This window comes from Solea senegalensis, linkage group LG19 (assembly GCF_019176455.1).
Source record: "Solea senegalensis isolate Sse05_10M linkage group LG19, IFAPA_SoseM_1, whole genome shotgun sequence".
NCBI lineage: Eukaryota > Metazoa > Chordata > Actinopteri > Pleuronectiformes > Soleidae > Solea > Solea senegalensis.
Window position 1 is genome coordinate 14,467,753 of NC_058038.1, and position 24,547 is coordinate 14,492,299.

At 37.8% G+C, this 24,547-nt stretch overlaps 4 gene segments (V, D, J or C); all 4 read right to left on the reverse strand.

Annotated features, from left to right (window-relative positions):
* Window positions 1-6,621: 6,621 nt before the first annotated feature.
* Window positions 6,622-7,178, reverse strand: LOC122785374. The segment is given in 2 exon segments: window positions 6,622-7,000; window positions 7,089-7,178. Coding segments are annotated over 2 exon segments (372 nt in total).
* A 9,731-nt stretch (window positions 7,179-16,909) lies between these two features.
* On the reverse strand, window positions 16,910-17,402 carry LOC122785373. The segment is given in 2 exon segments: window positions 16,910-17,249; window positions 17,338-17,402. Coding segments are annotated over 2 exon segments (372 nt in total).
* A 3,104-nt stretch (window positions 17,403-20,506) lies between these two features.
* Window positions 20,507-21,021, reverse strand: LOC122785366. The segment is given in 2 exon segments: window positions 20,507-20,846; window positions 20,935-21,021. Coding segments are annotated over 2 exon segments (372 nt in total).
* Window positions 21,022-22,038: 1,017 nt separating this feature from the next.
* On the reverse strand, window positions 22,039-22,560 carry LOC122785288. The segment is given in 2 exon segments: window positions 22,039-22,391; window positions 22,480-22,560. Coding segments are annotated over 2 exon segments (396 nt in total).
* Window positions 22,561-24,547: the final 1,987 nt, after the last annotated feature.

The following is a 24,547-nucleotide window of genomic DNA, read 5'->3' on the forward strand; positions in this document are numbered from 1 at the left end:
CACACTCCAGCCACATGAGGTCTAGCATTGTCCGGCATTAGGATGAACCCAGGTCCAACTGCACCAGCATATGGTCTCACAGGGGGTCTGAGGACCTCATCTCGGTATCTAATGGCAGTCCGGCTAACTCTGGCGAGCACATGGAGGGCTGTGCGGCCCCCCAAAGAAATGCCACTACACACCCTTACTGACCCACTGCCAAACCGGTCATGCTGGAGGATGTTGCAGGCAGCATAACATTCTCCACGGCGTCTCCAGACTCTGGCACGTCTGTCACATGTGCTCTCAGTGTGAACCTGATTTCATCTGTGAAGAGCACAGGGCGCCAGTGGCATATTTGCCAATCTTGGTGTTCTCTGGTGAATGCCAAACGTCCTGCACGGTGTTGGGCTGTAAGCACAACCCCTACCTGTGGATGTTGGGCCCTCATACCACCCTCATGGAGTCTGTTTCTGACCGTTTGAGCAGACACATGCACATTTGTAGCCTGCTGGAGGTCTATTTGCAGGGCTCTGGCAGTGCTCCTCCTATTCCTCCTTGCACAAAGGCGGAGGTAGCGGTCCTGCTGCTGGGTTGTTGCCCTCCTATGGCCTCCTCCACGTCTCCTGATGTACTGGCCTGTCTCCTGGTAGCGCCTCCATGCTCTGGACACTACACTGACAGACACAGCAAACCTTGCCACAGCTCGCATTGATGTGCCATCCTGGATGAGCTGCACGACCTGAGCCACTTGTGTGGGTTGTAGACTCCGTCTCATGCTACCACTAGAGTGAGAGCACCGCCAGCTTTCAAAAGTGACCAAAACATCAGCCAGAAAGCACAGGAACTGAGAAGTGGTCTGTGGTCACCACCTGCAGAACCACTCCTTTACTGAGGGTGTCTTGCTAATTGCCTATAATTTCCACCTGTTTTCTATTCCATTTGCACAACAGCATGTGAAATTGATCGTCACTCAGTGTTGCTTCCTAAGTGGTCAGTTTGATTTCACAGAAGTGTGATTGACTTGGAGTTACATTGTGTTCTTTAAGTGTTCCCTTTTTTTTTTTGAGCAGTGTATTGAAATTGTGCTGTTTCAGATATTGCTTTTGTTACCTTTTGTGATTATAATCGTATATCTACAGTAAGTGATACAATTTGTTTTCATTATTTTAAGATACAATGTGGGTTGTTAGTGTATGTATTTGTTACCTTACTTTTATTTCAAACATGTTATTTCTTTATTTTCATCCTATAACACTTTGTTCACATGATTCAGTTCTGAGATATCACCTTTGATGTGACATCATTTAGACAGTAATTCACTGCTGAGGCAAACAAGAATAATAAGAGAAACAACAATTTCTAAATATTTTTGGAAAATATACCTCAACCATTATATTGTGTTATATCATATTATTTTAAAATTGTTATACAGTTGAAACCAGAAGTTTACATACACTCTATAAAAAGACACATATGCTTTTTTTATCCTCACTGTCTGACATGAAATCAGACAATCACTATTCCCGATTTAGGTCCGTTAGGATTAAAAAAATTATTTCAATTTGCTAAATGTCAGAATAATGAGAGAATGATATTTTTTTTAGACAATTTTTTATTACTTTCTTCAAAGTCAGAAGTTTACATACACTAAGATTATTAAGCCTTTAAAGAATTTGGGAAAGCCCAAATGAAGATGTCATGTCTTTGGAAGCTTCTGATAGGTTTATTGACAACATTTGAGTTAATTAGAGACACACCTGTGGATGTATTTTAAGGCACACTTGAAACACAATGCTTCTTTGTATAACATCTTGGGAAAGTCAAAAGAAATCAGCCAAGATATCAGGAAGAGAATTGTGGACTTGCACAAGTCTGGTTCATCCCTGGGTCTTTTTATAGAGTGTATGTAAACTTCTGGCTCGATAGACGGCTCCCGTGCAGCACAACAATAATTGTACGCACTGCTGCACTTGCAACTCACCTTGAACGCACCTCTCATTAACTAGCAGCATTTCTAACGTGCACTGAGCATTCATCAACTGCCACTAAAAGAGGGCGCTATTGAGCCACTAAACTCCCAAAAATACATTTCCAATACACAGCAAGTGGAATCTCATATATAATTGTTTACACACGGCCACAGCGCACTCAAACACAAACCAAAACGCACAAGGCAGAGGCAGAGATCTCACTTTAAACAAAATAGTTCATTTTAACAAAGCAAAGTCTTACTCAAGGTCAGGTAATAAATCCAAAACAGGGTCAGACGACAGTGAGCCAGGCACAGAGAACAAGATGAAGCAGACGTGGTAATCTAGAAGGGAAACCATGAGGTGCAGGACGAGGAAACATACATGACACACTGACACAGGACAAAGGGAGGAGGGCGTATTTAAGGAGCATGAACTGATTAACACCAGGTGAAGACAATCAGGGAATCAACCAGACTAGACGAGACAGATGAAGTGCAGACAGGAAGACAGAAAAACCCTTCACCAAAATAAAACCAGGAGTACACATAAACTAAACTAACTGACGCAGACTTAACACTGAACACAGGACATGACAATGTGTATGTGTGTGTGTGCTTGTGTACATTTATGCTGTTTGAGTGTGGGTGTTGTTTTTACACAGTTCAAGGTCACATGTGTAAAATATGTACAACAGTGACCTTCAGTGTTTAAAACAGCAACTGCTATCCCAATGAAAAACTATGCTGAAACATAGCTCAAGCGGTTGCCAGAATTTTAAAATAGGTAAATAAGATGATTCACATTTATGTGTAAAAGTGTCTTTAACTTCCTTTTCACTCTCAGCTGTCTATATTTTAATGTGGACCATTGTTTTCTTATCCTGTGGTTGAGATGTTTTTGAGAGACTTAGGTTTGGTATCACTCTCTGCTGGCATCCCATGTGTTTAAGTGCTACTAACTCTGTTGTTGGATGGATGGCAGTACACAAATAAAAATTCACTCATTACTGTGTGTATGATCCAACCATGTACGACCATTGTTCAGTATAAAAACCTATTTCTCTACTCTAAGATTACATAATATGTTTTAAAATGTATCGTCATAGGAATCCTTCAAACACATTTTGTTATGTTTTCCAAATGATATTGATTTTTGTGGTTTGTGTGCACGTATTACTGGGTTTACAGTCATTTTTGTCTTTCATGCAATATGTGCCTTTTGCAATACATTATCAGGACGTATCATCCCTGTGAAACAAACACTGTAAATTCTTGTACAGCTTTAATTTGAACCAACTGCAGTCACTATCACTGTAGCTACTGAGAGTAGTATGTGGTGCCACTACGATCACTGATAGCAACTCACTCAGTCCTTTTCCAGGTGCCTGTCTGATCCAAGAATTCCAGTGATGACCTCCAAACCCTGAATATGTGCAGGTCTGTAGGACAACCTTGGATTTGTAGTTTTGAATTTTGTAATTGTAACAAAACATTTATTATTTGAATATATTTCATTTTTAAAACCCATATTTATAATCATGTTGTACTAAGTTAACAACAATTTATTTACATTTGTATTAATTTGTTTATAAAAATATATTTTTGTCATCTAACAACACTAACAGTAAACTGGTGTGAAATCATCAGTGGTCTGAAGGCTCCTCCTCTGGTGGATTCATGTTACAAGTGTTCAGGCACTGAGGGGTTTTTGTTCATGTCTACTGATGGTTTGTATCATTGTGTGTCTGGCACAGTAATACACTGCAGTGTCTTCAGGCTGCATATTCTGTCCATTCAGAGTCACTGTTTTGCTGGAAGTGTCTAAGTCAATACTGAATTTGTTCTTCAATGAATCTTTGTAGTATGAGCTTCCAGTGCCTTTCACTCCAATCCACTCCAGTCCTTTCCCTGCAGGCTGCCTGATCCAAGCTGTCCAATAGCCAAGATCATAAGAGACCTGACAGGTGATGGTCAGACGTTGACCTGGCTGCACAGTCACAGAGGCTGGCTGTGTCAATGTTTCACCCTTCACACCTGTTAAAAGAATCAAATGTTGAGTTATAAATGATCAAGTTTTCCTGTAAAAGAAACATTTGTTGACTCTGACAAATCTAGAGAGACTCACAGGATCCAGCTGCCAACAGCAGCAGCAGCAGAGCTACAGGAAACATGGTTTATGATGAATCTAACGTGCTGTGAGCTCCACTGTCAGTCTGATGTTGACTTTTTATAGGAAGATCACTGAGTTTGCATAGAGTCAAATATGTGAAGCATCAGTGTTGGTGTAACTGGAGCCAATAAAAGAGTGTGTTCAGTGTTATTATAGGAACAGAGTGAAAATCACCTCTGATTCAACTTATTCAAACACATTTACTCTGTGTTTAAAGTGATAAAATAACTGTCAGTTTTGCTTTTGTTGTAAATGATATAGCGCTAGATAAAACACTGAAAATATTAATATTTTCAAACAATGTAATTTTCAGTATTTGAAAACTCTAACAAGGATCAGTGCTCTAATTGTTATTATATGAATTATGGAACTTAAATCTTCAATATTTACATTTTCCAGTGATCTTTTTTTAATGCTAACACATTTTATTAGTGAACTTAGTATATCATTGGAGCAGTTTGTCACTGTAGGTTTAATCCTGTTAATATATCTTTATTTTTCTGTATTTCAATTTGTATCTAAAGTCAACAAAAATCAAAATACCACTCTATATAATAAACTGAATTTTGCTGAAGCTGGTGTGCCCAAAGGCCTAATGGTGTCAGTCTCTAGAATCAATAACAAATTCTGCGGAGGAAAAAAATATAGTTGCACCAAAACTGAAAGTTTTTTGTAGATTAAATCTGGGCTGTTTCAGATTTTGCTTTCGTTACTATTTTTGATTATAACCTAATATCTAACTGATAACATTTGTTTTTATACTTTTATGATACAATATGTGTTATTTCTTAATGTATGTGTTACCTTACTTTTATTTGAAACATTTCATTTATTTTTTTCGTCCTAATATAATACTTTGTTCACATGATTCAGTTTTTCTGAGATATCACCTTTGATGTGACATCATTTAGACAGTAACTCACAGCCGAGGAAAATAACAAAAACAATACAAAAGAGAAACAACTATTTCTAAATGTTTCAGGAAAATATACCTCAACCATTATATTATGTTATATCATATTATTTTAAAATCCTTTTACATTACAAAAAATATATACAATGACATTGTAGTGACTGTAAGTTTGGTGTGTTTAAACTGACATAAACAAATATTATTTTACATGAGGAACAATTTGTCAACTTTTAAGGCAGTAACAGTAAACTGGTGTGAAATCATCAGTGGTCTGAAGGCTCCTCCTCTGGTGGATTCATGTTACAAGTGTTCAGGCACTGAGGGGTTTTTGTTCATGTCTACTGATGGTTTGTATCATTGTGTGTCTGGCACAGTAATACACTGCAGTGTCTTCAGGCTGCATATTCTGTCCATTCAGAGTCACTGTTTTGCTGGAAGTGTGTATATCAATACTGAATTTGTTCTTCAGTGAATCTTTATAGTATGAGCTTCCAGTGCTTTTCACTCCAATCCACTCCAGTCCTTTCCCTGCAGGCTGCCTGATCCAAGCTGTGTAATAGCTACTAACAGAATAAGAGACCTGACAGGTGATGGTCAGACGTTGACCTGGCTGCACAGTCACAGAGGCTGGCTGTGTCAATGTTTCACACTTCACACCTGTTAAAAAAATCAAATGTTGAGTTATAAATGATCAAGTTTTCCTGTAAAAGAAACATTTGTTGACTCTGACAAAGCTAGAGAGACTCACAGGATCTAGCTGCCAACAGCAGCAGCAGCAGAGCTACAGGAAACATGGTTTATGATGAATCTAACGTGCTGTGAGCTCCACTGTCAGTCTGATGTTGACTTTTTATAGGAAGATCACTGAGTTTGCATAGAGTCAAATATGTGAAGCATCAGTGTTTGTGTAACTGGAGCCAATAAAAGAGTGTGTTCAGAGTTAATATAGGAACAGAGTGAAAATCACCGACCTGTCCAGGGTGTACCCCGCCTTTTGCCCTATGTCAGCTGTGATGGGCTCCAGTGACCCTCATGTGGAGGATAAAGTGGTAGAAAATGGATGGATAATTTATAATTATTGCTATATAACAATTACTTTATATTACAGTTACTTATTGAAATGTATGGGTGTATACCCATACATACCCATATATGTACACAGTGATGAACACTCATTCAAAAACCAAAGACCATTTTCTGCACTGAAGAGTGACACGAACTATATTGTCAGCATTTGGTATGAAGCCAAACTTACATTTTCAAATGTTAGTTAGCGTTACAGATTTACATTCAGTATTAAAGCATATTAATTATGATATACAGCTTTTTATGAACTGTATGCATGTGTTATGTTTCTAATTATTACATTTTTCTTACCATTGCCTCCATTTATTTCAAATTCATGTCATTTGTAATCCAAAACTAACTGTGGGGTAACATTGTTATAACACACCATTACACACATACACACATACTGTATATATACATATATATATTGTATATGTATATAATCCAAAGAGCTGTATTGCTTTTATCAAAGAAATGTGTATATTTTATGTGTCTAGTTTGAGTGGGGGATGGGTGATATTTAGGGAATACTCAGACTCACATCTGCAGTGTTTGTGTACAGCTCTGTGGCTTCATGTGTCACCGTGGTCTCGAGCACAATAATAAACAGCAGAGTCTTGAGTCGTCAGGCTGTTCATGTGCAGATACACCTGGTCCATGTCGTTGTCTCTGGAGATGGTGAAGTGATTCTGGACAGATGATGAATAATATTTGTTGCTTCCACTTGGAGCAGAAATGAAGGCAACCCATTCCAGGCCTTTTCCTTCAGCTTGTCTGACCCAGCTGATATCTGCATCACTATCAGATATTCCAGCGTAGGTACATGTCAGTTTGTGGGACTCTCCAGGCCGCTTTATCACTGGTTCAGATTCAGTCAGAGTCTGACTGTAGATGCCTGAAGAAAAACATTGATTTTGATTAGACCAGAGACAAACATGAGCTTCAACAGACAAAAGTGATGAGTGCAGAAGTGTGGCATTCACCAGAAACAGCTGTTAGCAACAGACACGTTAGACATGTAGCCAAAGTCATCGCTGGTGTTTGTCGTTGTGTCTGTTTGGTTTTGTCTTTAGTTTGCAGTCAGATAAATAGAAATGACAAGATAGTGATTTGCATTGACTCCTCCTCCTCGCAATGCTCAAAAAAGATTCAGTAACGGATGAGATTTTATCTAATAACGCAAAGGATATGGGTTAAGGATATTTTTAAAATATCTTGTTTATCATTTTTATGTTCTCATTATAACCTTTTTAAAGGGTCAACAGACACCTTCTTGGTAGTATGTTTAGTTTTTCTCCAGGTGAATGTTAATCTCTGCACATATGAAATAAAACAGATCTTTGGTGATGTAAATTGTCTCATCTCTGCCATTGTGGGGAACCAACAGGGGGACAATAGAAAGCGAGTTGATGATGGTTTTCCAACACTGTGTGATCACTTTTAAACCTCCAGTCTGTATTGTTTATTTGTTTTTTGTTTTTTGTTTTTTATGCTGTGTTACTCGTTCAGATTGCTTCCATGAAACTCGGAGCTACAGTGAACAGCAGCAAATGTGTTGTGTCTGGCTCATACAGGCAGTGGTTTAGGGAGTGCTTGATGTGCTTTGTGTTGTGTTGGTGCTGTGTGCACTTTCAACATCAGACCGTCACATACATGACAAGCCACAATTGTGATTATGATCCAGATATGATTGTGAGGGTGATTTGTAGCAGAAGAATTCTCCTCTGAAACGTTTCATGGACTCTTCTTGGTGTTTTCAGCCATCGTGCTTCTGTGTGACGCTGCCTCACTTCACTCATGCTGTGTCCTTCTTCCACCTCACCTGCTAATGACATAAAATGCATCACTCTCAGACATGAAAACAGATCTTTACTAAGAGAAAGTCATGCAGGGCTTGAGCAACAATGTGTGAACTCATTTGACAATGATTTACATGTGAGAAACATGTTTAGATTTAAAAGTTACACACTACAGCCTCAAAATTTAATTTTAAGCCAAAATGTTTTCTACGTTTTTGGAAAGTTGAATACAGTTGTTACCAAATACTGAATACTGTCTTAAATGTTTGTGGTTGAGTCAGAGTTTTTGTACAAGTCTGTTGGTGTTTTGTGTCACTGTGAGATGTCGGACACAGTAATATCACCTCCGCTTCAACTTATTCAAACACATTCAGTCTGTGTTTAAAGTGATAAAATAACTGTCAGTTTTGCCATATATTATGTTGCTCTAATGTATTGAAAAGAATGATATTTCTAAACAAGATTCTTAAAATTATGTTACTTTATGCTATTGTAATTCTTCATTTTATATTTTAAACAAACAAAATACTTCATCTTCATTTCTTCTGAGTTGTCACTTTTGGTGCGATATCATTTCGACAGTAATTTACAGACGAGACAAATAAGAACTTTTTAATATTAAGACTGAAAAACATGCAGATTCAGGGATTAGGCAAATTGGACACTCTAAATTGTTTGTCAGTGTGAGAGTGGATGCTTGTTTGTCTCCATGTGTCCCTGTGATGGACTGACTACCAGGATGTACCCCACCTATTGCCCCATGTCAGCTGGGATTGGACCAACACCCCCCGTGACCCTGTCGAGGACAAAGTGGCAGAAGAACTTGTTATTTGAGACACTGCAATTAAAGCACCATCAAAAGCATCTCATTCACTTTTCTGCTTTAGTTGAACTCCAGTCGATTTGTTTGTTTTTATGAACTACCAAAGTGTGCAGTCATTGTTACTTGCAGTTAGTCTAGGATTAAGCTCTTGTGGTTCAAAGGTGAGTAAAGTGAGATGACTGTCTGAAAAATAAAGCTTTAACTGCCCTCTATAGCAGGGTTCCAACACACCTGATTCAAATGGTCAGTTCATCAGAAAGCACTGCAGAAGCTTGATAACGACTGATTAACAAACCCTGCCCTCTATAGAACAATAATGTGTGTCACGTGTAACCGAACTCAACCACACTTTGTTGTAGCTGGCTGGTTCAAGCCCTCGACTCTGCGTTGTGTTAAATGATGGCCAGGAGTCTTGTGTTGCAGTTCATAACATTGTTTATTCTGGACAGGAACAGAATATGTTCTGGTCACATACAGGCTCGATAGACGGCTCCCGTGCAGCACAACAATAATTGTACGCACTGCTGCACTTGCAACTCACCTTGAACGCACCTCTCATTAACTAGCAGCATTTCTAACGTGCACTGAGCATTCATCAACTGCCACTAAAAGAGGGCGCTATTGAGCCACTAAACTCCCAAAAATACATTTCCAATACACAGCAAGTGGAATCTCATATATAATTGGTTACACATGGCCACAACGCACTCCAACACAAACCAAAATGCACAAGGCAGAGGCAGAGATCTCACTTTAAACAAAATAGTTCATTTTAACAAAGCAAAGTCTTACTCAAGGTCAGGTAATAAATCCAAAACAGGGTCAGACGACATTGAGCCAGGCACAGAGAACAAGATGAAGCAGACGTGGTAATCTAGAAGGGAAACCATGAGGTGCAGGACAAGGAAACATACATGACACACTGACACAGGACAAAGGGAGGAGGGCGTATTTAAGGAGCATGAACTGATTAACACCAGGTGCAGACAATCAGGGAATCAACCAGACTAGACGAGACAGATGAAGTGCAGACAGGAAGACAGAAAAACCCTTCACCAAAATAAAACCAGGAGTACACATAAACTAAACTAACTGACGCAGACTTTACACTGAACACAGGACATGACAATGTGTGTGTGTGTGTGTGCTTGTGTACATTTATGCTGTTTGAGTGTGGGTGTTGTTTTTACACAGTTCAAGGTCACGTGTGTAAAATATTGTAACAATCCTGAAGGGGATGTGTTAGTTGCACGATTTATTTTCAATGTGTGTGTGTTGACAAAAGTGCACGGTTACTGTTCCTTTAAGGTTTTTGCGAGAGATTCCAAGTATGCGCATGCACAGTGTCTGTCCGTGTCTGAGACTGGGGTTTTGGAAAGTTGTGTTTATCTTCTGAGGGGCGTGAGTTGGGGCCAAAACAACAACCCGTGTTCATGTCTGCGTTGGCACGTTGAATAAAAAGCCATCTTGTTCAAAGAGAAACGTCTGCTGCCTGCTGTGTGTGCACCGATGTTACAATATGTACAACAGTGACCTTCAGTGCTTAAAACAGCAGCTGCAATCCCAATGAAAATCTATGCTGAAACATAGCTTAAGTCGGTTGCCAGATTTTTTAAAAATAGGTAAATAAAATGATGCACATTTACGCGTAAAAGTGTCTTTAACTTCCTTTTCACTCTCAGCTGTAAAAATGTGTATTTGCAAAACAGCACAAAGAAAAGCAGGAAGAAACTATGTTTTGTTGTTACATGAGCTCAATAATGACCTCATATATTCACCTTATAGGCATGATGGAATGGCCCAGATTCTCTTTTCCTAATTCATCTAATTTATTAATTGGGCCACAGGGTATGTGTAGTGTTAGCACTTGCATTTGCAACAAGAAGACTCCAAACCCAGAATATGTGCAGGTCAGTCTGTGGGACAACCTTAGTTTTGAATTTATGAATTTTGTAATTGCCACAAAACATATATTATTTACATAAGTTTTATTATTAAAATTAATAAAGTATTTATAATTATTATTTATTAATAATAAGTTAACAACAATTTATTCAAATGTTTCTTTTTTTGTTTATAAAAATATATGTTTGTCATCTCACAACACTAACAGTAAACTGGTGTGAAATCATCAGTGGTCTGAAGGCTCCTCCTCTGGTGGATTCATGTTACAAGTGTTCAGGCACTGAGGGGTTTTTGTTCATGTCTACTGATGGTTTGTATCATTGTGTCTCTGGCACAGTAATACACTGCAGTGTCTTCAGGCTGCATATTCTGTCCATTCAGAGTCACTGTTTTGCTGGAAGTGTCTAAGTCAATACTGAATTTGTTCTTCAGAGAATCTTTGTAGTATGTGTATCCAGTGCGTCTCATTCCAATCCACTCCAGTCCTTTCCCTGCAGGCTGTCTGATCCAAGCTGTGTGATAGTCACTAATAGAATAAGAGACCTGACAGGTGATGGTCAGACGTTGACCTGGCTGCACAGTCACAGAGGCTGGCTGTGTCAATGTTTGACACTTCACACCTGTTAAAAGAATCAAATGTTGACTTATAAATGATCAAGTTTTCCTGTAAAAGAAACATTTGTTGACTCTGACAAATCTAGAGAGACTCACAGGATCCAGCTGCCAACAGCAGCAGCAGCAGAGCTACAGGAAACATGGTTTATGATGAATCTAACGTGCTGTGAGCTCCACTGTCAGTCTGATGTAGACTTTTTATAGGAAGATCACTGAGTTTGCATAGAGTCAAATATGTGAAGCATCAATTCTAATTGTTATTTTATGAATTGTGGAACTTAAATCTTCAATATTGAAGTGATCTTCCTTTACTGTCAACACATCTTATCAGTGAACTCAGTATATCACTATTGCATTATATCACTGTTGCATTAATTAGTCTGTTAATATACCTGTAGTTTTCTGTTTAAATTGGTATTTAAAGTGAACAAAACATGCACCAAAACATGAAGCTGGTTTTGCCGAAGAGACATTTTTATAGATTTTTATAGATTGTGATTATAACCTAATATCCAAGCAATAAAATGTGTTTTATACTTGTAGAATACAATGTGGGTTATGTGTTAAAGTATTTGTTACGTTACTTTTATTTCAAAAATGTATTTGTTTGATCCTTATAAAACACTTTCTTCACATGATTCAGTTCTTCTGAGATATCACCTTTGGTGTGACATCAATTACACAGTAATTCACTGCTGAGGCAAATAAGAATAAAAATACAAAAGAGAAACAATTTCTAAATATTTCACGAAAAGATACCTCAACCATTATATTATGTTACAGAATACTATTTTAAAATCTTCATACATTTCAACAATTATAGACAATGACATTGTAGTGACTGTAAGGTTGGTGTTTTTATACTGATTATATTCATTATTATATTAAATTAAGAGCAATTTGTGAACTTTTAAGGCAGAAACAGTGAACTGGTGTGAAATCATCAGTGGTCTGAAGGCTCCTCCTCTGGTGGATTCATGTTACAAGTGTTCAGGCACTGAGGGGTTTTTGTTCATGTCTACTGATGGTTTGTATCATTGTGTATCTGGCACAGTAATACACTGCAGTGTCTTCAGGCTGCATATTCTGTCCATTCAGAGTCACTGTTTTGCTGGAAGTGTCTAAGTCAATACTGAATTTGTTCTTCAGTGAATCTTTATAGTATGAGCTTCCAGTGCTTTTCACTCCAATCCACTCCAGTCCTTTCCCTGCAGGCTGCCTGATCCAAGCTGTCCAATAGCTAAGAGAATAAGAGACCTGACAGGTGATGGTCAGACGTTGACCTGGCTGCACAGTCACAGAGGCTGGCTGTGTCAATGTTTCACACTTCACACCTGTTAAAAGAATCAAATGTTGAGTTATAAATGATCAAGTTTTCCTGTAAAAGAAACATTTGTTGACTCTGACAAATCTAGAGAGACTCACAGGATCCAGCTGCCAACAGCAGCAGCAGCAGAGCTACAGGAAACATGGTTTATGATGAATCTAACGTGCTGTGAGCTCCACTGTCAGTTTGATGTTGACTTTTTATAGGAAGATCACTGAGTTTGCATAGAGTCAAATATGTGAAGCATCAGTGTTGGTGTAACTGGAGCCAATAAAAGAGTGTGTTCAGAGTTATTATTGGAACAGAGTGAAAATCACCTCTGCTTCAACTTATTCAAACACATTTACTCTGTGTTTAAAGTGATACAATAACTGTCAGTTTTGCTTTTGTTGTAAATGATATAGCGATAAACATAACTGAAAATATAAATATTTTCAAACAATGTGTAATTTTCAGTATTTGAAACTCTGACAAGGATCATTGCTCTAATTCTTATTCTATGAATTGTGGAACTTTGTTCTTCAATATTTAAGATTCCCTGAGTGATTTTCTTTCTACTGTTAACACATCTTATCAATGAACTCAGTATATCACTATAGCGTTATGTCACTGTTGCATTAATTCTGTTAATATATCTTTATTTTTCTGTATTTCAATTCGTATTTAAAGTGAACAAAAATAGAGAAAACATTTAGCGTTATCTAAATCAAAATACCACTATATTTAGTAAACTGAATTCTGTTGAAGCTGGTTTGCCCAAAAGACAAATGGTGTCTGTCTCAGTTGCACCAAAACTGAAAGCTTTTTATCAATTAAAACTATGCTGTTCCAGATTTTGCTTGTGTTACTATTTGTGATTATAACCTAATATCTAACCGATTACATGTTTGTACTTTTTTTAAGGTACAATGTGTGTTATTTCTTAATGTATTTGTTACCTTGTTTTTATTTGAAATGTTTTGGGGGTTGTTTAACCCTAATAAAATACTTTGTTCACATGATTCAGTTCTTTTGAGATATCACCTTTGATGTGACATCATTTAGACAGTAATTCACAGTTGAGGCAAATAATAATACAAAAGAGAAACAACAATTTCATAATGTTTTTGGAAAAGATACCTCAACCATTATATCATGTTATATCATATTATTTTAAATCATTTATTCATTACAAAAATTATACACAATAGCATTGTAGTGACTGTAAGTTTGGTGTGTTTAAACTGACATGAATAAATATTGTTATATTAAATTAAGAGCAAATTGTGAACTGGTGTGAAATCATCAGTGGTCTGAAGGCTCCTCCTCATGTGGATTCATGTTACAAGTGTTCAGGCACTGAGGGGTTTTTGTTCATGTCTACTGATGGTTTGTATCATTGTGTCTCTGGCACAGTAATACACTGCAGTGTCTTCAGGCTGCATATTCTGTCCATTCAGAGTCACCCTGTTACTGGAAGTGTCTCCATCAATACTGAATTTGTTTTTCAGTGAATCTTTGTAGTATGTGTCATCGGTGTCTGTCATTCCAATCCACTCCAGTCCTTTCCCTGCAGGCTGCCTGATCCAAGCTGTGTAATAGCTACTAACATCATAAGAGACCTGACAGGTGATGGTCAGACGCTGACCTGGCTGCACAGTCACAGAGGCTGGCTGTGTCAATGATTCACACTTCACACCTGTTAAAAGAATCAAATGTTGAGTTATAAATGATCAAGTTTTCCTGTAAAAGAAACATTTGTTGACTCTGACAAATCTAGAGAGACTCACAGGATCCAGCTGCCAACAGCAGCAGCAGCAGAGCTACAGGAAACATGGTTTATGATGAATCTAACGTGCTGTGAGCTCCACTGTCAGTCTGATGTTGACTTTTTATAGGAAGATCACTGAGTTTGCATAGAGTCAAATATGTGAAGCATCAGTGTTGGTGTAACTGGAGCCAATAAAAGAGTGTGTTCAGAGTTATTATAGGAACAGAGTGAAAATCACCTCTGCTTCAACTTATTCAAACACATTTACACTGTGTTTAAAGTGATACAATAACCGTCAGTTTAGCTTTTGTTGTAAATGATATAGCGATAAACATAACTGAAAATATTAATATTTTCAAACAATGTGTAATTTTCAGTATTTGAAACTCTGACAAGGATCATTGCTCTAATTCTTATTCTATGAATTGTGGAACTTTGTTCTTCAATATTTAAGATTCCCTGAGTGATTTTCTTTCTACTGTTAACACATCTTATCAATGAACTCAGTATATCACTATAGCATTATGTCACTGTTGCATTAATTCTGTTAATATATCTTTATTTTTCTGTATTTCAATTCGTATTTAAAGTGAACAAAAATAGAGAAAACATTTAGCGTTATCTAAATCAAAATACCACTATATTTAGTAAACTGAATTCTGTTGAAGCTGGTTTGCCCAAAAGACAAATGGTGTCTGTCTCAGTTGCACCAAAACTGAAAGCTTTTTATCAATTAAAACTATGCTGTTCCAGATTTTGCTTGTGTTACTATTTGTGATTATAACCTAATATCTAACCGATTACATGTTTGTATTTTTTGAAGGTACAATGTGTGTTATTTCTTAATGTATTTGTTACCTTGTTTTTATTTGAAATGTTTTGGGGGTTGTTTAACCCTAATACAATACTTTGTTCACATGATTCAGTTCTTTTGAGATATCACCTTTGATGTGACATCATTTAGACAGTAATTCACAGTTGAGGCAAATAAGAATAATAATACAAAAGAGAAACAACAATTTCATAATGTTTTTGGAAAAGATACCTCAACCATTATATCACGTTATATCATATTATTTTAAATCATTTATTCATTACAAAAATTATACACAATGGCATTGTAGTGACTGTAAGTTTGGTGTGTTTAAACTGACATGAATAAATATTGTTATATTACATTAAGAGCAAATTGTGAACTTGTGAAATCATCAGTGGTCTGAAGGCTCCTCCTCTGGTGGATTCATGTTACAAGTGTTCAGGCACTGAGGGGTTTTTGTTCATGTCTACTGATGGTTTGTATCATTGTGTCTCTGGCACAGTAATACACTGCCGTGTCTTCAGGCTGCATATTCTGTCCATTCAGAGTCACTGTTTTGCTGGAAGTGTCTAAGTCAATACTGAATTTGTTCTTCAGAGAATCTTTGTAGTATGTGTATCCAGTGCGTCTCATTCCAATCCACTCCAGTCCTTTCCCTGCAGGCTGTCTGATCCAAGCTGTGTAATAGCTACTAACATCATAAGAGACCTGACAGGTGATGGTCAGACGTTGACCTGGCTGCACAGTCACAGAGGCTGGCTGTGTCAATGTTTCACACTTCACACCTGTTAAAAGAATCAAATGTTGAGTTATAAATGATCAAGTTTTCCTGTAAAAGAAACATTTGTTGACTCTGACAAATCTAGAGAGACTCACAGGATCCAGCTGCCAACAGCAGCAGCAGCAGAGCTACAGGAAACATGGTTTATGATGAATCTAACGTGCTGTGAGCTCCACTGTCAGTCTGATGTTGACTTTTTATAGGAAGATCACTGAGTTTGCATAGAGTCAAATATGTGAAGCATCAGTGTTGGTGTAACTGGAGCCAATAAAAGAGTGTGTTCAGAGTTAATATAGGAACAGAGTGAAAATCACCGACCTGTCCAGGGTGTACCCCGCCTTTTCCCCTATGTCAGCTGTGATTGGCTCCACTGCCCCCCGTGACCCTCATGTGGAGGATAAAGTGGTAGAAAATGGATGGATAATTTATAATTATTGCTATATAACAATTATTCTATATTACAGTTACTTATTGAAATGTATGGGTGTATACCCATACATACCCATATATGTACACAGTGATGAACACTCATTCAAAAACCAAAGACCATTTTCTGCACTGGAGAGTGACACGACCTATATTGTCAGCATTTGGTATGAAGCCAAACCTACATTTTCAAATGTTAGTTAGCATTACAGATTTACATTCAGTATTAAAGCATAGTAATTATGATATACAGCTTTTTATGAAATCTTTGCATGTGTTATGTTTCTAATTATTACATTTTTCTTACCATTGCCTCCATTTATTTCAAATTCATGTCATTTGTAATCCAAAACTAACTGTGGGGTAACATTGTTATAACACACCATTACACACATACACACATACTGTATATATACATATATATATATATATACTGTATATGTATATAATCCAAAGAGCTGTATTGCTTTTATCAAAGAAATGTGTATATTTCATGTGTCTAGTTTGAGTGGGGGATGGGTGATATTTAGTGAATACTCAGACTCACATCTGCAGTGTTTGTGTACAGCTCTGTGGCTTCATGTGTCACCGTGGTCTCGAGCACAATAATAAACAGCAGAGTCTTGAGTCGTCAGGCTGTTCATGTGCAGATACACCTGGTCCATGTCGTTGTCTCTGGAGATGGTGAAGCGATTCTGGACAGATGATAAATAATATTTGTAGTCTCCACTTGGAGCAGAAATGAAGGCAACCCATTCCAGGCCTTTTCCTTCAGCTTGTCTGACCCAGCTGATAGCTGCATCACTATCAGATATTCCAGCGTAGGTACATGTCAGTTTGTGGGACTCTCCAGGCCGCTTTACCACTGGTTCAGATTCAGTCAGAGTCTGACTGTAGATGCCTGAAGAAAAACATTGATTTTGATTAGACCAGAGACAAACATGAGCTTCAACAGACAAAAGTGATGAGTGCAGAAGTGTGGCATTCACCAGAAACAGCTGTTAGCAACAGACACGTTAGACATGTAGCCAAAGTCATCACTGGTGTTTGTCGTTGTGTCTGTTTGGTTTTGTCTTTAGTTTGCAGTCAGATAAATAGAAATGACAAGATAGTGATTTGCATTGACTCCTCCTCCTCCCAATGCTCAAAAAAGATTCAGTAACTGATGAGATTTTATCTAATAACTCAAATGATATTGTGGGAAACCAACAGGGGGACAATAGAAAGGGAGTTGATGATGGTTTTCCAACACTGTGTGATCACTTTTAAACCTCCAGTCTGTATTGTTTATTTGTTTATTTGTTTTTTGTTTTTTATGCAGTGTTACTCGTTCAGATTGCTTCCATGAAACTCGGAGCTACAGTGAACAGCAGCAAATGTGTTGTGTCTGGCTCATACAGGCAGTGGTTTAGGGAGTGCTTGATGTGCTTTGTGTTGTGTTGGTGCTGTGTGCACTTTCAACATCAGACCGTCACATACATGACAAGCCACAATTGTAATTATGATCCAGTTATGATTGTGAGGGTGATTTGTAGCAGAAGAATTCTCCTCTGAAACTTTTCATGGAATCTTCTTGGTGTTTTCAGCCATCGTGCTTCTGTGTGACGCTGCCTCACTTCACTCATGCTGTGTCCTTCTTCCACCTCACCTGCTAATGACATAAAATGCATCACTCTCAGACATGAAAACAGAGCTTTACTCAGAGAAAGTCATGCAGGGCTTGAGCAACAATGTGTGAACTCATTTGACAATGATTTACATGTGAGAAACATTTGTTTAGATTTAAAAGTTGCACACTACAGCCTCAAAATCACATTTTAGCCAAAATGTTTTCTACGTTTTTGGAAAGTTGAATACAGTTAAATACAGTTGTTACCAAATACTGAATACTGTCTTAAATGTTAGTGGTTGAGTCAGAGTCTTTGTACAAGTCTGTTGGTGTTTTGTGTCACTGTGAGACGACGGACACAGTAATAAACAGCTGTGTCCTCAGGCTCCAGATTCTGTCCTTGTATTGTTACTGTTCTTGCTGGAGTGTCTCTGCTGAAGCTGAACTTGTTCTCTAGAGCACTATTTTTACGGATGGTACCTCCACCCCACTGATTAAAAATCCAGTCCATTGGTTTTCCTTCACGATGTCTTATCCAACCTGTCGCATAGCTGTTATCAGTCAGAGAATAACCAGAGACCTGACAGGTGATGGTCAAAGACTGTCCACGCTGCACAACCACTGAGTTTGGCTGGATGAGGCTGGATGATACACCTCACACCTGTGGAAACAGAAATCAACATTATGTCCATCATTCATCAGACTAGTCAGTTGAATATTCATATTCCTCATTTGCCTCGACTTGCTTTGCTTGCAGAAAATGTGTATTTGCAAAACAGCACAAAGAAAAGCAGGAAGAAACTATGTTTTGTTGTTACATGAGCACAATAATGACCTCATATATTCACATTTTAGGCATGATGGAACAGCCGAGATTCTCTTTTCTAATTAATTTAATTGGTTATTTGGTCCACATGGTATGTGTAGTGTTACCACTTGCTTTGCAACACGGAGACTCCAAACCTGGAATATGTGCAGGTCAGTCTGTGGGACAACCTTAGTTTTGAATTTATGAATTTTGTAAATGTCACAAAACAAATATTATTCACTTGTATTTTATTATTAAAATTAATAATAAAGTATTTATAATACTGTTGTATTAAATTAATAATGTATACAAATTTGTCTTTTTTTATAAAAATATATTTTTGTCATCTAACAACACTAACAGTAAACTGGTGTGAAATCATCAGTGGTCTGAAGGCTCCTCCTCTGGTGGATTCATATTACAAGTGTTCAGGCACTGAGGGGTTTTTGTTCATGTCTACTGATGGTTTGTATCATTGTGTATCTGGCACAGTAATACACTGCAGTGTCTTCAGGCTGCATATTCTGTCCATTCAGAGTCACTGTTTTGCTGGAAGTGTGTAAGTCAATACTGAATTTGTTCTTCAGTGAATCTTTGAAGTGTGAGTCTCCAGTGTATTTCATTCCAATCCACTCCAGTCCTTTCCCTGCAGGCTGCCTGATCCAAGCTGTGTAATAGCTATTAAGATCATAAGAGACCTGACAGGTGATGGTCAGACGTTGACCTGGCTGCACAGTCACAGAGGCTGGCTGTGTCAATGTTTCACACTTCACACCTGTTAGAAGAATCAAATGTTGAGTTATAAATGATCAAGTTTTCCTGTAAAAGAAACATTTGTTGACGCTGACAAATCTAGAGAGACTCACAGGATCCAGCTGCCAACAGCAGCAGCAGCAGAGCTACAGGAAACATGGTTTATGATGAATTTAACGTGCTGTGAGCTCCACTGTCAGTCTGATGTTGACTTTTTATAGGAAGATCACTGAGTTTGCATAGAGTCAAATATGTGAAGCATCAGTGTTGGTGTAACTGGAGCCAATAAAAGAGTGTGTTCAGAGTTATTATTGGAACAGAGTGAAAATCACCGACCTGTCCAGGGTGTACCCCGCCTTTTGCCCTATGTCAGCTGTGATTGGCTCCAGTGACCCTCATGTGGAGGATAAAGTGGTAGAAAATGGATGGATAATTTATAATTATTGCTATATAACAATTACTTTATATTACAGTTACTTATTGAAATGTATGGGTGTATACCCATATATACCCATATATGTACACAGTGATGAACACTCATTCAAAAACCAAAGACCATTTTCTGCACTGAAGGGTGACACGACCTATATTGTCAGCATTTGGTATGAAGCCAAACCTACATTTTCAAATGTTAGTTAGCATTACAGATTTACATTCAATATTAAAGCATAGTAATTATGATATACAGCTTTTTATGAACTGTATGCATGTGTTATGTTTCTATGTATTACATTTTTCTTACCAATGCCTCCATTTATTTCAAATTTAAGTCATTTGTAATCCAAAACTAACTGTGGGGTAACATTTTTATAACACACCATTACACACATACTGTATATATACATATATATACATATATACTGTATATGTATATAATCCAAAGAGCTGTATTGCTTTTATCAAAGAAATGTGTATATTTCATGTGTCTAGTTTGAGTGGGGGATGGGTGATATTTAGGGAATACTCAGACTCACATCTGCAGTGTTTGTGTACAGCTCTGTGGCTTCATGTGTCACCGTGGTCTCGAGCACAATAATAAACAGCAGAGTCTTGAGTCGTCAGGCTGTTCATGTGCAGATACACCTGGTCCATGTCGTTGTCTCTGGAGATGGTGAAGCGATTCTGGACAGATGATGAATAATATTTGCTGCTTCCACTTGGAGCAGAAATGAAGGCAACCCATTCCAGGCCTTTTCCTTCAGCTTGTCTGACCCAGCTGATATCTGCAGCACTATCAGATATTCCAGCGTAGGTACATGTCAGTTTGTGGGACTCTCCAGGCCGCTTTACCACTGGTTCAGATTCAGTCAGAGTCTGACTGTAGATGCCTGAAGAAAAACATTGATTTTGATTAGACCAGAGACAAACATGAGCTTCAACAGACAAAAGTGATGAGTGCAGAAGTGTGGCATTCACCAGAAACAGCTGTTAGCAACAGACACGTTAGACATGTAGCCAAAGTCATCGCTGGTGTTTGTCGTTGTGTCTGTTTGGTTTTGTCTTTAGTTTGCAGTCAGATAAATAGAAATGACAAGATAGTGATTTGCATTGACTCCTCCTCCTCCCGATGCTCAAAAAAGATTCAGTAACGGATGAGATTTTATCTAATAACTCAAAGGATATTGTTAAGGATATTTTTAAAATATCTTGTTTATCATTTTTATGTTCTCATTATAACCTTTTTAAAGGGTCAACAGACACCTTCTTGGTAGTATGTTTAGTTTTTCTCCAGGTGAATGTTAATCTCTGCACATATGAAATAAAACAGTTCTTTGGTGATTTAAATTGTCTCATCTCTGCCATTGTGGGAAACCAACAGGGGGACAATAGAAAGCGAGTTGATGATGGTTTTCCAACACTGTGTGATCACTTTTAAACCTCCAGTCTGTATTGTTTATTTGTTTTTTGTTTTTTGTTTTTTATGCAGTGTTACTCGTTCAGATTGCTTCCATGAAACTCGGAGCTACAGTGAACAGCAGCAAATGTGTTGTGTCTGGCTCATACAGGCAGTGGTTTAGGGAGTGCTTGATGTGCTTTGTGTTGTGTTGGTGCTGTGTGCACTTTCAACATCAGACCGTCACATACATGACAAGCCACAATTGTGATTATGATCCAGATATGATTGTGAGGGTGATTTGTAGCAGAAGAATTCTCCTCTGAAACTTTTCATGGACTCTTCTTGGTGTTTTCAGCCATCGTGCTTCTGTGTGACGCTGCCTCACTTCACTCATGCTGTGTCCTTCTTCCACCTCACCTGCTAATGACATAAAATGCATCACTCTCAGACATGAAAACAGATCTTTACTCAGAGAAAGTCATGCAGGGCTTGAGCAACAATGTGTGAACTCATTTGACAATGATTTACATGTGAGAAACATTTGTTTAGATTTAAAAGTTACACACTACAGCCTCAAAATTTAATTTTAAGCCAAAATGTTTTCTACGTTTTTGGAAAGTTGAATACAGTTAAATGCAGTTGTTACCAAATACTGAATACTGTCTTAAATGTTAGTGGTTGAGTCAGAGTTTTTGTACAAGTCTGTTGGTGTTTTGTGTCACTGTGAGACGACGGACACAGTAATAAACAGCTGTGTCCTCAGGCTCCAGATTCTGTCCTTGTATTGTTACTGTTCTTGCTGGAGTGTCTCTGCTGAAGCTGAACTTGTTCTCTAGAGCACTATTTTTAGTGATGCTACCTCCACCCCACTGATGAAAAATCCAGTCCATTGGTTTTCCTTCACGATGTCTTATCCAACCTGTCGCATAGCTGTTATCAGTCAGAGAATAACCAGAGACCTGACAGGTGATGGTCAAAGACTGTCCACGCTGCACAAACACTGAGTTTGGCTGGATGAGGTCAATACACCTCACACCTGTGGAAACAGAAATCAACATTATGTCCATCATTCATCAGACTAGTCAGTTTCTACTGTGTTTGTTAGTTCAGTGAAAGCTGCTCACAGGATCCAGCTGCCAGCAGCAGCATCACAGCTGCAGAGAACATGGTGGATGATGATAAGGAACTGATGTGAACTCCTCTCTCTCTTCAGTGACACATTTGACTCCTCTAAGAGGGACCTTTATGGGAATACTGTTGAATATTCATATTCCTCATTTGCCTCGACTTGCTTTGCTTGCGGAAAATGTGTATTTGCAAAACAGCACAAAGAAAAGCAGGAAGAAACTATGTTTTGTTGTTACATGAGCTCAATAATGACCTCATATATTCACCTTATGAGGGAACAGCCGAGATTCTCTTTTCTAATGAATTTAATTGGTTATTTGGTCCACATGGTATGTGTAGTGTTAGCACTTGCATTTGCAACACGGAGACTCCAAACCTGGAATATGTGCAGGTCAGTCTGTGGGACGACCTTAGTTTTGAATTTATGAATTTTGTAAATGTCACAAAACATATATTATTCACTTGTATTTTATTATTAAAATTAATAATAAAGTATTTATAATACTGTTGTATTAAATTAATAATGTATACAAATTTGTCTTATTTTATAAAAATATATTTTTGTCATCTAACAACACTAACAGTAAACTGGTGTGAAATCATCAGTGGTCTGAAGGCTCCTCCTCTGGTGGATTCATGTTACAAGTGTTCAGGCACTGAGGGGTTTTTGTTCATGTCTACTGATGGTTTGTATCATTGTGTGTCTGGCACAGTAATACACTGCAGTGTCTTCAGGCTGCATATTCTGTCCATTCAGAGTCACCCTGTTACTGGAAGTGTGTACATCAATACTGAATTTGTTCTTCAGTGAATCTTTGTAGTAAGTGGTGGATCCACGTCGTCCCTCTACAATCCACTCCAGTCCTTTCCCTGCAGGTTGCCTGATCCAACCTGTGTAATAGCTACTAACAGAATAAGAGACCTGACAGGTGATGGTCAGACGTTGACCTGGCTGCACAGTCACAGAGGCTGGCTGTGTCAATGTTTCACACTTCACACCTGTTAAAAGAATCAAATGTTGAGTTATAAATGATCAAGTTTTCCTGTAAAAGAAACATTTGTTGACTCTGACAAATCTAGAGAGACTCACAGGATCCAGCTGCCAACAGCAGCAGCAGCAGAGCTACAGGAAACATGGTTTATGATGAATCTAACGTGCTGTGAGCTCCACTGTCAGTCTGATGTTGACTTTTTATAGGAAGATCACTGAGTTTGCATAGAGTCAAATATGTGAAGCATCAGTGTTGGTGTAACTGGAGCCAATAAAAGAGTGTGTTCAGAGTTATTATAGGAACAGAGTGAAAATCACCTCTGCTTCAACTTATTTAAACATATATTTGAACATATTTTATCAGTGAACTTAGTATATCATTGGAGCAGTTTGTCACTGTAGGTTTAATCCAGTTAATATATCTTTATTTTTCTGTATTTCAATTTGTATCTAAAGTCAACAAAAATCAAAATACCACTCTATATAATAAACTGAATTTTACTGAAGCTGGTGTGCCCAAAGGCCAAATGGTGTCAGTCTCTAGAATCAACAGTACAAATTCTGTGGAGGAAAAAATAACAGTTGCACCAAAACTGAAAGTTTTTCGTAGATTAAATCTGTGCTGTTTCAGATTTTGCTTTCGTTACTATTTTTGATTATAACCTAATATCTAACTGATAACATTTGTTTTTATACTTTTAGGATACAATGTGTGTTATTTCTTAATGTATGTGTTACCTTATTTTATTTGAAACATTTCATTTATTTTTTTCGTCCTAATATAATACTTTGTTCACGTGATTCAGATCTTCTGAGGTATCACCTTTGATGTGTTATCATTTAGACATTAGTTGTCACGGCCGTCCTGCCACAAGTGTTTATCATATGTTCAGTATGCAGAAGACATCTTGGATGGAGAACACATCTTGGATGGAGAAGACATGGCCCCTTGCTCAAAGACAAAGAGTGTCATAAAACTCAGTCAATAAAGATCCCTTATCTTCCACACATCAGTGGGAAACCCACCTCAGTGGTCACTTTGTGACATGTGACCCCATGTAACAGGCAATACA